The 17413-nt window shown below is 38.1% G+C and overlaps 1 protein-coding gene across 3 annotated transcripts; it reads right to left on the reverse strand.

Moving 5' to 3' along the window:
* Window positions 1-5228: 5228 nt before the first annotated feature.
* On the reverse strand, window positions 5229-17309 carry ZNF189 (zinc finger protein 189). Of its 3 annotated transcripts, none has more exons than XM_016123886.2 (3): window positions 16978-17309; window positions 16140-16266; window positions 5229-8553 (listed from the first exon to the last, which is right to left on the reverse strand). In XM_016123886.2, the coding sequence occupies exons 1-3, from the start codon at window positions 17008-17010 to the stop codon at window positions 6833-6835; spliced, it is 1881 nt and encodes a 626-aa protein (XP_015979372.2). In that variant the 5' UTR covers window positions 17011-17309; the 3' UTR covers window positions 5229-6832. The 3 variants fall into 3 exon arrangements, with proteins under 3 accessions (XP_015979372.2, XP_015979373.2, XP_015979374.2); XM_016123887.2 differs by having other exon boundaries at window positions 5833-8553; window positions 16140-16224; XM_016123888.2 differs by having other exon boundaries at window positions 5854-8553; window positions 16140-16221.
* Window positions 17310-17413: the final 104 nt, after the last annotated feature.

The following is a 17413-nucleotide window of genomic DNA, read 5'->3' on the forward strand; positions in this document are numbered from 1 at the left end:
ATTCCTCTTCAGGGGGCCCAGGTTTGGTGACACAGGACTACATCTTCCCCTGCACATCCAAACATACTGCCTAGTTGTGCGATAGTAACATTCACATAATTATACTTCACTGGCTTTTAATTTTCAGAATTATTCTATAGAAAAAGCATTAGAGACAACCACAGTTACAAAGGAAAATTTAAACATTATAACTGGACAATATCAAAGTAATAATTTTGGTTAAAAAAAAAGCAGCAGTTTAACAAACAGAAGGTGGGAAATTCAAGTGGAGGAAAGCAAAGGGGGCACTAATTCACTTAATGGGGAATCAGGAATACTACTTAAAACTGATGGATTTAGAAATAGCACTTTAATTCTGTTAAAGTAATAAATGGATACAAATTATTTAAAAATGTATACATATAATTAAAACAGAAGATAGTAAATTCTTTGCCTTGAAGAGTACAAAGATAAATGATATTGCTTTGAGTTAATACAGTAAGAAATAGAGGCATAAGCATATTATTTAGAGGAATAAGAATTAGTCCAAAAGGGCTGCTTCTGATGAGAAAGACATGGGATTGGGGTGCAGGGAAGGAGTTATTATTTATGTATGTAATGTATAAGAATGTTATATATTTACAAATTACATATATAAGGAAGTCCTCACTATGTGCCTCTACAACATTTGAATATTTATTTCCATGTACTTGTATTACTTTTCTAAAAACTACATCTATGTAAGCAATTCAAATCTACCTTAGAGGACATTTAGCCTAAGGCTTTCATTTTACAGATTATAAAACCAAGCCTTGAGCACTTAAATTACTTGCTGACTGTTACACATTCTGGGGTTTAGGGAAAAGCTGAGAGGTGAGAATTTAGGTCTTTTTCTCTTACAAGAAACACATAGCCAGGGAAGAAGGTAAGGGCATGGTAACAGGCAGTGTTCAATACCTCTGCCACCAGAGTCGTAAATCTTCGACATTCCTTATTGTATCCATTCATTCAATCAGCAACTACTTAAGCTCCTACCATGTGCTAAGCTGCCCTAAAAGCTGATGGCACCTGGTGTGACAAATCTCTTCTGCCAATTTTTATCTAGAGCTTACTCAGCATCACTGACCCTATGTTGTAGAGAAACCTCTCAAATTCTCATGTATGGCTTGAACATGAATTTATAATCAAGGTTGAGTTATTTATATCTTTTGGCCAAAGTCAAATTATCTTTCGCTGAGGGTGAGGATTTACGAAATGCATTTTCCTTGGCTATCATCCAATATATTTTCCTACTAAAGCACTACAGTTGTCTTTGAAATTTTAAGCCCAGTATTTTTTCTACTCAGGGTAATATGAAGACAAGTGTTATGAAGCTATAGACTTCAACTTCTACTAACTTTATGGTCACTGAGTGAATATATTAGTGGCTTCCTAGCTTTGGGTACTTTGTCAGATTTATTCTAGTAGTTACTGAACATCCACTAAAAATAAAACCTGGTACTAGGTACTGAAAGTAATTAAGACAAGTTTCAACTTTAGGGTAGCCATGGCATTTGTATACCAGACAAGTAGACTTAAGCAAGAAACACGATGCCATTGACTGAGGGTTGGAAAGTGGGGAGGAGAGTCTATTAGTCTAGCTGGGTGCACAGAAGGAAGTGATGGCATCTACGCTGGACATCCCAAGATGGCAAAAAGGAAAGGAATTCTTAGAAAAAGGAACTGCTATTGCATAAGAAAATACTCCGATAATTCACTGAAAGGAGATAATACCTTGAAGGCCTAAGTGTTAAAAGCCAAAGTCACCAAAAATTTCTAAATGCTGGAAGGAATAAAAATAATTGTTTTTTTGCTCTGAAGAGGGAGGATGTGAGAAGGGAGAGTAGGAGTAGGGAAAAGGAGGAGGAGAAAAAAGGAAATGAAAACGGAAGAGGAAGAGAAGGCAGGGAAAAACTAGGGCAATCTGGAATTGCGGAGAGGTGACTAAAGGATTTTCGAAAAGGGGGAGAGATATCAAGCAATCTTAAGATACGTGTCTTCTTGATAGAAAGCCAAGTTTCACGTGAGTCTACATCATGTTTTACAAAAACAAGATAATGAGATGATTCATCATTCATAATTTGAATTTAGTAGAAGCCAACTGTGATAATGAGAATATAAGCCTCTAAAAACTTGCAGAAATCTTGGAGCAGGCTTTAGGTAAAGCAGAAATGGGACTTCAGGTCCACCTGACTTAGCTCCCCTGGAGTGAAAGACTCCACATGATGTCTACATTTCACTCACGGCAACAGCAGAGTAAATGGGGGTCCAGTGTGCAAAGGAAGTTGTCCAAGGTCACAAACAGTAGGTGAGACTTAAACTAGCGTGATTTTGCAAAGTCCTCTTGGAAGGTAGTATTCACAGTGGTGAAAAGCATAGATTCTGGAGTCAGACAGTCTAAGTTCAAATGCTGACTCTGCCACTTACTAGCCATGTGACCTTGGACTTATTACACAATCTTCCTGTAGTTCAATTTTTCATCTCCAAAATAAAGTACAGTATCACAAATTATTGAGAAATTAAATGAGTCGATACATCTCAATAACAGGTTCACAATCCCTATCCACAACTCAGAAATCCAAAAAATTCTGAAAATCGAAAGTTTACAGCAAATTATTTGGTGGCAAAACTTGACTCTAGGCTGTCATCTTCATTCCACTTGAGGAGATACAGAGGTATTAAATGTCTGATTGTAGGTGATAACTCAGACCCTGCAGAGCTATACACTATATAGCATAAACACTATATTTACTCTCTAAACTCCAAAAAATGCTCGTTTCCAAAATACATAGGCCCTCAAGGCCCTCAGATAAAGAATTGTGGACTTGTGCTTAGAACAATATCTGCCATACTTCTAGGGTAAAAGATACATTATCCATGCTCGAAAGAGCCTGGACCATTCATGTGATGTTACCAGTTCCCTACCTGAGCCCATTTTCTAGAGAAGATGAGTTAAGAGATAGAAGTAGTGGCAAGCTCAACACTGCCAGTCACAACTCTCTTTCTATTACCCAAATAAACATGGTTTTCCAACAGTCTGTTCCATGCTTCTTAAAATAGCCGCACGGTACTGGGCATCAATACATGTAAATATATGAAAATCAGTCAAGAAGTATCCATTCAGCACCTACTGTAATGTCAGCACTATAATTATATGGTCCTTGTAGGCTTACCATTGAGATGAGGAAAACAAGGATACAATTAGTTAGCAAACAAAATGGTACACAATAATGAGCTAAACTGCAGTGGCATAGCCCAGGTGGTGAGATGAAAAGGGAAGGAATGCCTTACAAAGGATGAGTTGCAGGCAGTTTATTGCTTGTAATACGATCTTGGGAAACATACTTAGTCTCTCTGAGCCCCCGTTTCCTCAACTGTAAAACAGGACTGTTGTGAGTTAGCAATATTTTATGAATAGTGCCAGATACATAAGGCATGAATAAATATATTTTTCCCCTGTCAGTTTATAGGCACTTGGGAGTGAAGATGAATTAACTGTGTCTTGACTAGTGTATAGATTATACAGGCTGAGGGAACTGTGGGAGGTTTAGAATGGTGAGATCAAATGGAGTGGCATAGTGGCAGAAAAGGGGAACTTGACAGAGATATTATGCGAAGTCTTGCCTTAACGTATTAATAGGGAAATGTGAATGATTTTTGACAGGGAATAACATGATAAAAGAGTATTGCTGAAAATTATTTTTTAGAATGTAGAGGATTGAGGAGAAACTGGGAGCCAGCTAAGTGTGCATAATGGCAATTCAACATAGGGCCTAATGCCTTGTCGGTGGAAGTTGGTGAGTGGACATGACATAATTGGACTTGAGAAAACAACAAAACTCTCCTTTTGCAGCATAGCCATTTGCCACCCTAATAAAGTCTTCATTTTATTCTAACTAGAGAGGCAAGTACTAGAACAAATGAATATTCAAAATACTTCTACATCTACTTCTCAAAAAGAGGCTCACATACACGCACAGAATCAGCTCTTTGAGCACGATGATGTAATGAAATATAGCACATCTCCTAAACATAGAATCAATTCTGTGGTAGTCAGAACAACCAGGCTGGGCTGTAGCCCGAGGGTTCAGGTGTCAAAGAAATCTACTCTGCGTCTCTTTATCTACTTGGTTTAATGTTTATCCACTGTGATGGTTAATTTTGTTTCAATTTGACTAGGCTAAAGGATGCTGGTAAAACATTATTTCTGGGTTTGTCTGTGAGGGTATTTCTGAGAGATCAGCATTTGAATCTGTAGACTGAATAATGATCTGCTTCACCAATGCTGGTGGGCGTCATTCAATTCACTGAGGGTGTGAACCAAACAAAAAGATGGAGGAAGGACAACTTTGCTGCCTAGGCTGGGGAATCCGCTATCCTGCCTTTGGACACCAGTGCTCCTACTTCTTGGGCCTTTGGACTCAGGCTGAATTATACCACTGGCTTTTGTGGTTCTTCACCTTAAAGACAGCACCTGTGGGACTTCTTGGCCTCCATAATTATAAGCCAATCCTAGCCTTTCCTTTCTGTCTTTCCTATCTGCCAATCAATCCTGTTAGTTTATTGGTTTTTTCTGAAGAACCTGAATATATCTATTATTTTGCTTTTTTCTTTGAAAATTGTTCCACCTGTTATTCCCACAAAGAATTTCAGTAATTCCATTAAAAGACCAGTCTTTTACATCAGCTGAGCCCTGAACTTAACCCACAAACCACCCTCAAGTTTTTGTTTGGTTCTCTTCATTCTCCTCACTGCTACTCTAAACCTGTAGTAGTGATGAGGCTCTTAAATCTTATCCGTGTCCACTCATCTTCCTCCTGATTCTCAAAACATGATTATGACTATTTCTTGAAAATGGTTTATCTCGAGTACATTCTATTTCCCTCAACTGTCTCCTTCCTTTTACTCACAAATGGAAGCCTCCAAAAATTTTTTTCTCATTAGTACTAGAATTTTAGCTTATCTAATTAATTTTCCACTTGCTTCCCTTTATCTTCAACCTCTCCCTCAACTGGCTATCTTTCCAGAATGAAAAAATACTCAAATTTTTCTTTAATCTCAATCTACATCCCTTTTTATACTTACAGTCAAGCAATCTACCTTTTATAGACCAGTAAAATTAAGACTTGGAAAAGGTTGCCAATATTTTTACCTAAAAAAATTGCTATTATTTCATAAAAGGACTTCATTTTTTAAAAAGTGAGAGCAAATTTCAGAATGTAGTAAAGGTCTTTAATCGATTTAGTTTTACAAAGACACTGTATTGTCCTACCATTTGAATGTAGAACCGTCATGAATTGGTATTTGGGAACTGATGATTTACACTCTGACACTACTTAACCCCTCTTCTCATACAGAACTCATTGACTTTCTAATTGTCTAAAAGACCCTCTTCAACCCTTCTTTGATGTCTCTGCAGTGCTCTTCCAGGTCATCTTCCTAGAGCAGCTATCACCATATACTGGGTTTTCCATACTTCTGGATGTTCCATTCTCAGTCTCCTTTAAATCTTGCCCACCCACTAAACGAGAGTAGGCCTCAGGATTCTGGGTTTTTTGTTTTTGTTTTTTGTTTTTTGCTTTATCCTATACCTAAATCTTAATTCATTGCTGTGTCTAAACACTGAATTCCTAAATAAATTTCTAGCCCAGTTATGTTCCCTATCATGTCCATATCTCCATTTGCCTCTGGACATCTCTACTGTCTCACAGGCAGAACAAGTGACGATTTACTTTAAATCCTTGGTTCTACTTTTTAAACATACTAATATATTTGACAGGATAGATTTTATACTATAGTAACAAAGAACTTACACAAAACAAAAAACACAACAGGTTTAATGATTAAAACAGATGAAGAGGTTTATAATTACCATTAACTAAAGGAAGCCCTAAAACCAGAAATAAGGATTTTAAACTTGCATGCAAAGTCTAGTTACCATAAAAACCAAAGCAATACCAAAATATCTCAGCTTCCTAACATAAACTCCAGGTCTTTTTATTTCCAATTCTTGGCAGTCAAAATATGTACACTTTCACATGCTACTGGTAGTGAAGGAGTAAAATTATTTGTATAGCACTACAAATATCTTTCACAGATGGGAGGGCACAAAAAGAAGTGTCTTCCTCTACCTTTTTGGGCCCATCTTGGAAAAAAAAAAAAAAGGCACTCCCAAAGGTTCCTTGGTAACACCTTTGCTAGGTTTGTTACATAACCTTTACATGAAAAATTAATGGTCCATTTATTTCACAGATGTGGGAACCACAAGGCATTGGAACTTTCTTTAACTCACATGCCAAACAATTGGCTGAAACTGACAAAAACTTTGGATACCAGTTTTTTAAAAAAGCTGGGCTTTGTTTCCTTGAAAACTTCATTGTGTGCTTAATTACCGCCCTCTGGCCATGCACAGCCAAACATACTAGGGAACTGAAAGAGCCACCATGTGATGGTAGCAAAGGACTCTGAATGATTTCTAGTTTTCTAGCAGTAGCTGCTTCCGGCTCCTTTGTACCAATGCAGCGCTGTCATTCTCCCTTTATTAATTATAACCAAGAGCTCTGAGCCCAGGTTTAACCTATTGAAAGATTTGTTTAAAAAAGATGCTTAAATTACTGAGTCTTTCTCTATGATCATCAAAACAAAGTAATGGAAATCTTCAAATGCCTGTGGGCAACTGTCCAATAGTCACAAAATCTGTAGAAACCATTTGCCTGAGGCCAAGAATTATTTATCACTAAATCTGATGTTAACACTGAAACTGCACTTGGGAAGCTAGTGTCCAGTCAAACTAAGCTTAAATATTCCTCTACATTTACTGCATCCATGTAGTATGCAATTTTTGATGCTGAATAAGCGATATGCGACAATTGAAGGCCTCGCCACAAGCATCACATTCATGTGTTTCTTGGGTTTTCACTTCTGCGTGGATCTTCTGATGGTTGACAAGGCTGCGCTGTTGACTAAAACTTTTGTCACACTTCTCACACTTGTAAGGTTTCTCTCCTGTGTGTATTCTCTGATGCTGAATAAGGCCTGAGTTCCGGCTAAAGGCCTTCCCACATTCATCACATTTATGGGGTTTATTACCTGTGTGAACACCCTGATGTCGAATAAGATTACAAAGTTGGCTAAAGCTTTTACCACACTGTCTACAGAGATAGGGTCTCTCACCAGTGTGGATTCTCTGATGTTCAATAAGAAATGAGCTCCGACTGAAGCTTTTCCCACATACAGTACATAGATAGGGCTTTTCACCAGTGTGGATTCTTTGATGTTGTACAAGATGAGCACTGACACTAAAAGTTTTCCCACATTCATCGCATTTATAAGATTTTTCCTTAGGGAAGACTTCTTGTTGTATAACAAGACTGCAATTTGGATCAAAACTTTCCTTAGTTTCATTGTAGGAATAAGTCTTCTCTCTGGTATGGATTCTCTGATGCTGAATAAGACCTGAGCTTCTACTAAAGGCTTTTCCACATTCCTCACACTTGTGGGGTTTATCTCCTGTGTGAATTCTCTGATGACGAGTAAGGTTGCAAAGCTGACTGAAGCTTTTCCCGCACTCTTTGCACTGATAAGGTCTTTCACCTGTATGGATCCTCTGATGTTCAATAAGGAATGAGCTCCGACTGAAGCTTTTTCCACATTCGATACAAAGAAAAGGCTTCTCACCAGTGTGGATTTTTTGGTGTTGTATAAGGTATGTACTTAATCTAAAGGCTTTCCCACATTCACCACATTTATGGGGTCTCTCTCCAGTGTGAATTCGCTGATGTTCAACAAGTAATGAATTTCTACTAAAGCTTTTCTTACATTTGGTACAGTGATAGGGTTTCTCACCAGTGTGAGTTCTTTGATGTTCAATAAGGTGTGACTTCCAACTGAATGCTTTCCCACAGTCAGTACATTTATGGGGTTTTTCACCTGTGTGAATCCTTTGATGTTTAACAAGGCTCCTTCTCTGGCTGAAGCTCTGTTTACACTGATTACACTGGTAGGGTCTCTCTCCAGTATGGATTCTCTGATGTCTAATAAGTGTTGAACTTACACTAAAGGTTTTTCCACAGTAATTGCACTCATAGGGTCTTTCCCCAGTGTGAATTCTCTGATGTTCAATAACAAATGAGCTGCGACTAAAACTTTTCCCACATTCATTGCACTGAAAAGGTTTCTCACCAGTATGGACCCTTTGATGCTGAATGAAATGGGCCTTGCGGACAAACCCTTTTCCACATTCTTCACATTTATGGCATTTCTCTTCTGAGTTAGGTCTCTTACGAATAATGTTAGTGTTTCCTCTGAACATTCTCTGTTCCTGGGTCAAAGATTCCCTTGGTATTTCCCATAAGAAGATTCCTCTCTGTTTATCTAACCTACCAACAAGTTCAAAAGTTTCTCTACACATGGGATCCTGGTCAATTTCGCTTTTTATTCTTGTAACTATTATACCCTGTGATTCCACTTTTTCCTCGATTTCCTCAATTTCTTGTTTCACAGTTGGCTCCTCATCCTTATCTCTGTTCAAAACATCTGGAATAATAAACAGAAAACAGGAACATCAGCCAAGCTCTTTGCTAGAAGAGCAAAAATGAGATAATTCAGATAAATTAATCTACTACTGCACAGTATTGTTGTCAGATTAAATTAGTCCATTTACAAATAAGGCATTTAGGTCAGGACCTGGCAAAGAGTACAAACTATATGAAAATTATTATTATTTAGCATTAGTTATCTGATGGAATGTAATGTATTTCTTGGACAATGGGTATGAAAAGAGTGTTTATGAGGCAAAAAAAGAGTCAGTAGGAGCAAGCAGAGTTGGAAGAGCTGGTAAACCAAGAGCAAATTATGCAAAGTAGGGTGGACAAAGAAATGAAACAAGTAGTAGTGGGATGAAGAAAGAATAATATGGGAAGAAAACAGTAGGTTCCAGAAAATTTAGAATGAGATAGCATTATTGGAATGTGAGTAGACCAAATAACTGACAAAATGGAACACATAAAATGATGCTAAGAAGGACAAAAAACAAAAACCAGGAGAAGCAAGAATTCATTCATTAATAAGAATTTATTTGTTGAAATCAAAAGTATTCCACACACTGTACAATGAGGCCTCCTACTAAAAGGAATGGACCATGAATACACATGGAGAACGAAAATAACATGCTAAATGTTAAGTAAAAAGCAGCTGCTATATAAAGACACAAATTGGTTTTTAACAAAAATAATGCACTGAAGTGACATGGTGATATCAAAGTCTATGCTATAGAAAGACAATAAAATAAATATAAAGGAACAAGGTCAGAGCTAAAGAAGAAACAAAAGAAAAAGAGCAGTCTATGGTAGCTTATCACTTTACCTACCACAAATCATACCACATTCTTCAAGTATGTATGATTTCCACTCCTCTAAAGATATTAAGACCCAAGTTGGAACCATTCAGTTTCAGCTGAGAATCTCTGTGACATCTGAGAAATGAAAATCTTGCATATGTTGGAGAAAAGATAACATAAAGGTGTATGACATGGCAGAGTGCATACAAGACATGTAAGCCTGTCTCTGAATTCTTTCCTGATTTTCTCTTTCTTGCTGCCTGCTGAATAACTTCAGTAGAGGATTCGATCGCTACAAAATTGATATTTAGCTTACAGCAATTTCCTTTTTAGACTTTTTCTTTTCTCTCAATTTTCTAGTCTTTTAACTGTACTGTCATCTTTGGATTTTCTTTTCACTTACTTTGAACTAATCATTAAGTTATTTTACTCCCCTCAAAACATCTTCCCTTATTCCCCTAACAAACTACTAGAAACTTTATCTCTACTTGGGCTACTCACAGTATTTTCTCTTAACCTCACTTTCGGTGGACTGTTTTCCTTCACACTTATGAAAAAAGATATGTGCACTCCCTCAACTTTCTGCCCCCTGCCTATAAAATTATCTGCAATGGTACATGAATACATATATTCCATTCCCATCTAAGGCTAATCCATCTACCCTCTCTAGATCCCACGTGCCTCTGGGAACTTGATCAATTAATACAATTTCTTCTCTTTCGTCAATTTGTATTCTCCACTGACACTTTCCCATGAACATACAAATATGTCCAGTTTTATCCTGAACCCGAACTCCTCTTGATGGAAGTCAAGCTTTGAAAAAAATCTTAGGTGTAGCTCTCCATTTCATAATTGTTTTCATGCCTAACCTATTCCCATTCAATCTATTCTAAAACCTACTGTGAAATCTGGTTTTCGCTTCCAGCATTTAAAGAAACTTCTCATTCAGTCACCAATGACTTCTGAATAATAAATAAAATGGATATTTTTCAGTTCTTATTTCACATAGAGGCATCTGACACTGCTGACCACTCCTATTTCTTGAGACTATCTGTTTTTGGCTTCTACATTATCATATTCTTCTCATTCTCTCCCTACTACTTCTTTGCCCTTTTTTCTAATACATTTCCCTCATGTTTTTCTCTTCCTCTGTGAACTGGTCATCATCTGCCACCATGTCTGTCTCCACCTCTAACCATCATCTCTCGAGGGATACCACTACCCTAAAGTCTCAAAATAGGAAATCATCCTAGATTTGCTTTTCTTAGCATTAATAAACCACCAAAATCAATGATTCTACTCTCCATCACCTACCTTCTTCCTTTTACTACCCTCATGACCATGCTTTTCCTGGATTACTGCAAAAGCCACCTTATAACTCTTAGCTCTGGTCTTTAGGCTGCCCCCACACTATGCCTACTTCATTGCCTCCAGAGAGATCTTCATAAAATGGAATTCTACTCATGTTACCACCTGTAGATTCACCAGCACTTCATCACTTCTAAGATCAAATCAAAGCTCTTTACACTATGATACTCAGTACTTCGTAACAGTGTTTCTAAGCTGCAATTCACTCTTACCCAATCTATCACACAATTCTAAGTGAGCACACTGATTGTGTTATAGTCTTTCATCTCATTTCATTGAATATCTTGCTTATTAAATGAACCCCAACATTATTTACCTGGCAAATCTTTGGTTTCTCTTTAAGATTCAATTCAGAGCATTAGTTCCTCTACAAAGCCTTCACTAACTCCACTAGACAGATTTAGGTATTGTTTTTTTATCACTAGCTCTTATATCTATAACTCCGTTATAGTTGTTATTACATTATACTTTTAGCTGTTTGTATTTGTTTCTTCCACTGGATTGTAAATTCCTTGTAAAAAGGGAAAGTCTCTTACCCAGTAAATATTGTTTCAGGGGTTTTACTCTAAGGAATAAGAAAAAGTTATCATTGTTTATAAATAATGTTTACCTAAAATCGCTAAAATAATTAAATGAAATATAATAGCAATGACAAGACTAATATGTAATAAATACTGTTTCTTAGTACCAAGAAAAACCAGTTAGCAAATAGTTAAAATATGTTCTTCATAATAACAAAAACCATAAAACTTAGGAATAAATCTAAGAATAAAAGTGTAAGATCCATAAAAATCCCCCATAAATTTTTTTCCAAAAGACATAAAAGACAGTTTAAATAGTCCACAAAATTGCTAAAGAGATTCAATATTATAACGATCCTATCTGCCTCTGGGAATTTAATTCTTCCCAAACCAATTTATGAAACTGACTGCATTTTAATCAAAATCCTATGAACTAAAAACCCCCCAATGAATCTAAATTTCAACAGAATGTAGAAAACTAGTAAGTATATCCTGAAAAGGAATATAAATATAAAAGAATGATTCACCTTGACAGATATACAACGCAAAATATTGCTAAAGTAAATAAAACAGTGAGGCACTGGCATAAAAATAAATAGGTCAATCAGATAGACAGGTAAAGAAAATTAATCACTTTAGGCTTCCACATGAAACACCCAAGAAATGACTACCCATTAGATCTGGGTTTGGTAGCTATAATAACCTTCTGGAGTATCTGCCATGCTTGCATTATATGTTCCCATCTTGTGATTATAATTTGTCTAGAGTAGACAGCTGACTTAAAGTTCATTTCTCCTAAGAATTTGGAATTGAAACTGAAATAGCTAGTTAGTCTGACTGTGACTAAAATTGTAATCTACCAAGTCAGAAGGTAAAGCATATGAACACAGGAGGAAAGACTAGTCTTCCAAGGAGAAAGAAACAGAGCAAAAAGATAGTTAATTCCCAACTTTCTGAGTGATCCAATTCCTGGTTTTAGTCCTTTTCTGAGGTCCAGTTGCAATCCTGCTCATATATTCCATGAGCTATCTATGCGCCTGTAATAACTTATCTTGTTGGCTTTAGCTAGCTTGGACTGATTTTTATATTCTTTAACCAGACAGTTTCATAATGACAGCTGAGGGGAGAGAAAAGGCAAGAATATGGGAAAGCAGAACAAAACAGAAGTTGGCACACTTTTCCTATAAAGGACCAGATGGTAAATATTTTTGGCTTTGTGAGCCATGTGGTTGCTGTTGCAACTACTCAACTCTGACACTCTGAAAAATAATACATAAAATAATGGGCATGTATATGTTCCAATAAAACTTTATTTACAAAAAATGGCAGTGGGACAGATTTGTCCTGTATACTATAGATGCCAACCCGGCTATCCAACAGTGTATAAAAACAACAGTTTTCTTGGTACTTGCATTCCTAGGACTAGCACAGTGCTTGATAACTATTTACTAAATGAATGAGTAGTTGAACAAATAATTGCAGAGAGACTACAGTCAAATAAAAGAAACAATGAATTTATGGTCTTGTTGGTACAGCAATTCAAAATTCTGTCAAGGTCCAACATGGCTCAAGCAGACTCGAAAGAAGTCATTAAAACTAAGTAAGCTGATTTCAAGTGAAAGGAATTAAAAATCAAGAACTGAGAAATCAAGCTGTCAGCTGTATTATCAATGTAGTTATTAAAGTTTTTTAAAGAAAAATCAGCATGGAAAGGAAAGATATGAATCAAGAACCAAAATCACAAAGCTAAAAGAGAGCTGTGTTAAGCGACACGATGAAGTGGAAGAAAACTGTACAGTGAAACAGTCGAGTGATAGTGATCTTTCATCAAAGGAGCTCTCATGAAGGGGATGGAGAGTCTATCGAGGAAGATAAAAAGACTGTGGAGGGAGAATAAATGATGAAAAGCTATATTTCAACTAAAAAAAGAAGAGACTGAAAATAGATCACAGATGGACTCATGCCATGCCTTTGTCCATATTGTACTCGCATTTGCAGTACTAGGGATAGGCAAGGCTGGGTGTTTGCCTGGTTCTATCAACCAGGATATCCATACGTGTGGATAAAGCCAGCAGTGACTCGGAGAGACACCATGCACGGAAAAAAAAATCAGCAGCTGATATTGCTGGAGATTGAGATGGTGTGCTAGAAAAGGATGAAGCTAGAAATCTAGGCAAGGACTATATTTGGGAGGTCCCAATATGACCTCCCAAATATAAGAAATCAAGATTTTTTAATCCTTTAATTTATCAAGGATCATTAGAAGTAATAAGCAGTTAACTAAGACAAAATCACTTTGGTGGCAATAAAGAGAACATATTCAAAGAAAGGCAGGAGGCTAGTTTATGGGCTAATGCAATCATCTAGTCAAAAAGTATGAGTCTTAAGTTTATTCATTTAGTCACACAAATATTTAAGAAGTATATATGCATGGTTCTGTGCTAAGTGCTAGAGAAATCAAATGAAAAAAATATAGTTACTGTCCTCATGAAGATCAATCTAGTTAGAGAAATAACATAAGAATGATTATAGTACCATGTGATAAATTCAATAATGAAAGGGTAATACAAGGTAGCACAGTGGAAGGAGTGCTTAATTCTGAAGAAGCCCTTGAGATCTTACTGAATTATCTGATTAGCCACGTATGAGTTAATTATGCAGGCCTCAAAAGGAGATGACTAGGAAATCAGTGCTCAACAGCGAAGATAATGACAATGATGACACTAGCAATCGACATTTATACTGTACTTACTAAATGGTGGTCGGTGTCTTAAGTTTTTTACATATATTGATTCAGTTAGTGCTCACAATTACCCTAAGAAGTAAGTGCTATTACCATTTCTATTTTATAAAAAAAGAAACCAAGGCGCAGAGAAGTAATTCATCCCTGGTTACAAGGCTAGTAAGTGGTAGAAGCAGGATTTTTTCTTAGGGCTCCATATCACCTCTCTTATATGGAGATAAAAATTTGGGCTTTATCATCACATAATGGCAGCTGATGACCTGAGTGTAGACAATGTCTGCAAAAGAAAGTATAGAGACCGAGGAGAAGTCTGAGAATGCAAAGCAATGGAAGGAAGCAATAGTTTCAAATATCAATAGAGAACTGGAATAAAATAAGGTCCAAAGAGAGTCTTGCATTTGATAACTGGGCTATATTATTATAGACCAATGTTAAACAATTTAAGGGGAGTGGTAGAGGCAAGAAAAGGGGTTTAGAGATAATGGGAGGAAAAAAAGTACAGAAACACATAAACTATACTTAAAAAAAAGTTGGCTGTGAAGAAAATAAAGAGCAGGTTACAGGGAGCTGCAGGAAAGAGACTGTGGCTCAAAGGAGAGTTTTTACTTTTTCCTCTTTCTTTCCCCAGTTGGAAGAGCCAAGAACATATCTATCATCAGAAAAAAAATAATGAAAAAAGAATAGAGACTGAAGCTATAAGGAAAGTAAAAGATAGCCAGCTGATGTATAAGTGCTTAGAGAAATAAGAAGATAGGAAGAGCCTTAAGTGTGCAGAAGAGGGGCACAAAAGTTCAGAGTTCATGTTTAGTGGCCTCTATCCTTGTGAAATAGAAGGTGAGGTCCCCTACTGAGTGATGGACCCAAAAACTCTTGTTTTTGGAAGAGTCACCAAAAGGAACAGGGGAATGAGCAAATAAAGGATAAAAAACTTATCGAGATGTAAAAACCCAGTGGAGACTAGAAGAAAGAAAACCCATGCATATATACAGGGAGTCAATCCTTTCCGTTAAAGAATTTCTCTTGCTGTGTTGCAACTTACATAGGAGAGAAAAGAGACAGATTTTATAACCACTACAGGATTTGAAGTTTACAGAATGGGTAGAGCGTAATGACAAGGTGACACGAGAGCATGATGGTGATCATTCAATTCATATAGAAACCCATGGATTAGACAAGGAGGCGAACCAGGAGGAGAAAAAAACGGACAAGTCAAGGAATAGAAAACATCATTAACAACAAATAGGTTCAGTAGGAAAGGAGTAGGAGAGGAAGAAAGGTAAAAAAGTTACAGTAAGCTCCACTTGAGATTATGTCTGTTTTGGTCACACCTAGTTAGTCAATAAACATCTACTGCCTGAACAATTAGTGAAAGAATAAAATATTGGGGTTTAAGAGTTGCCTGTTATGACAAAATTGAGAGTATGATCACTGATGTGAGTTGCTGAATAAAATTGGAAAGCAGGGTCCCTGAACACAATATGGTCAAGATACACTGAGGCTTAAATAATGACTGTATAACTGATGGTGTGGGTAAGTACAGAGAAGACTCTGAAACATGTGACAAAGTCTATGTATGAGGATCCAAAAAAAAAGTTGACAAATGATAGCGAAAAGGAATTGAGTGGGTAGAGCAAAACCACGGAGGTCTCAAAAGAGAGAAATTTTGTTTGAAGGTGGAAAACAAATGCTTTGGGAAGAGCACTGAAAAGCTGGAGAGCAATAACTTCTCCCTTCCAGCTCAGACAAAGGATGAGGAAGGAAGAGGATGTGGGAGAATAAGCAGCCCGTGCTAGTGAAGCTGTGCCCTTGGGAAAGCGCCAGGTTTCAGTTAAGGCCAGGAGGGGCAAGGAACATTATGTGAAGAGGAACAGGGGCTCCAGAAGGCAGAGTGAAAAGGGGTGGGAGGAAAGCAGTGGGAGGATGAGCCAGGAGGAAAAGTACAGAGCAATACGGGAATAAGATTATGAAGACAGGAAGCCAGAAAGGCTTATATTTTTGGTCACTGCAAGGATGCTAGAGATGACAGTCATGGAAACAATTAATGGCTGAAAGGTCTGAATCAGAAGTTTGGAACAAAGCAGTCCAAGTGTCTCAGGGTCTAATTTCTAATAGCCTCTTAGATATTTTAATCACAGAAACAGCAGATTCTTACCCAGTGAGACCAGGTTTCCATAATTCTCCATCATGACATCTTTATACAAGCTTCTCTGAGCTGGATCCAGATAATCCCACTCCTCCTGGGTAAAAAACACAGCCACATCCTCAAATGTCAGCAACCCCTGAAATAGTATGATTTCTGTAGTCAGTTCTTGTTGTCTCAAGGACAATTCTACCACTGCAAGTAGCAGAAGCAATCATTTATTGGGGCCATACAGGCTAGAAGGAACATAATAACAGTTCCAAACGGAGCCCACTTCTGGGAACAAACTGTAATAGACGGGCACCTCAGACTGGAGGGTAACTAAGCTGGATCCTTGTCCTTGCTAGTAAGGGGCCAAAGGATCAAGCTTTTCTGGTGTAATAGTTATGTCCTGATATTTTAATTTCAGTAAGCTGCCCCAAGGTTCCTTCACCTTGTCACCTCATTCCAATTCTCTATTCACACTGGCTTGTGACCCTGTTCAATTCAATTTCACGAAGTTCTATTAAGCGTTTATCTTGGGTCCAAGCATCGTGACAAACGCAGAAGACACTACGGAGGGTCAAAAACGATGCCTCACCTGGAATAATTCAATTCACAAATGAGAGCGCTAGTTTGGAACACTAATTTTCTGTACTTGATTTATCAAGTCGCTCTTGAGAACAAGAAAAAAAAAAAAAAAAGAAGTCGGTGGGCAGTTTGGTCACGAACCGCACCCCAAAGCAGTAGGGGGCACTTCTTGCACTATGCTCACCCTAAAGACCACAGTCTGAGAGGTGGGAGCGGGGATGGGGGTGGCGCGGCCTAGCTTGGGTAGTGGAGAAATAAGATACCCGGAGGGGCGACTTACCTTGGGCTCCAGCGGGGCACTCGGGGAGGCCATCTCTTGGCCAGAAATCAGGGCAGGAACTTGGGGCGGCCGCACGGAAAGGAGCCTCTTGTGAGGCCTACCGGATAGTTGGAAATTAGGCCCGACGAAAGAGAGGCCTCCAGGACGGGTCTGGCCAGGTCCTGCCTCAGCCCCCGAGCGGTCACGACCCCAGCAGCATATCAAATGCGTCCTGTGACCGCCCCCCAAACCCCAACCCCCTCCCCTGCGTGGCTGCGCAGCATTCCAGGCCTCGCTACAGCCTCCTCCCAGTTGCCAGTTCCTCCTCCTTTCAGCCTAGTGGTGCTCTGACCGCCCGCCCCCAGACCAGAAGGCGTCACCCGGAACCTTCCCGGGACGCCCCCTAACTACAACTCCCGTCATGCTCCGCGAAAACGTCACGGTCCGGACTCTGTCG

The sequence above is a fragment of the Rousettus aegyptiacus genome, unplaced genomic scaffold (assembly GCF_014176215.1).
Source record: "Rousettus aegyptiacus isolate mRouAeg1 unplaced genomic scaffold, mRouAeg1.p scaffold_m13_p_3, whole genome shotgun sequence".
Classification (NCBI taxonomy): Eukaryota; Metazoa; Chordata; class Mammalia; order Chiroptera; family Pteropodidae; genus Rousettus; species Rousettus aegyptiacus.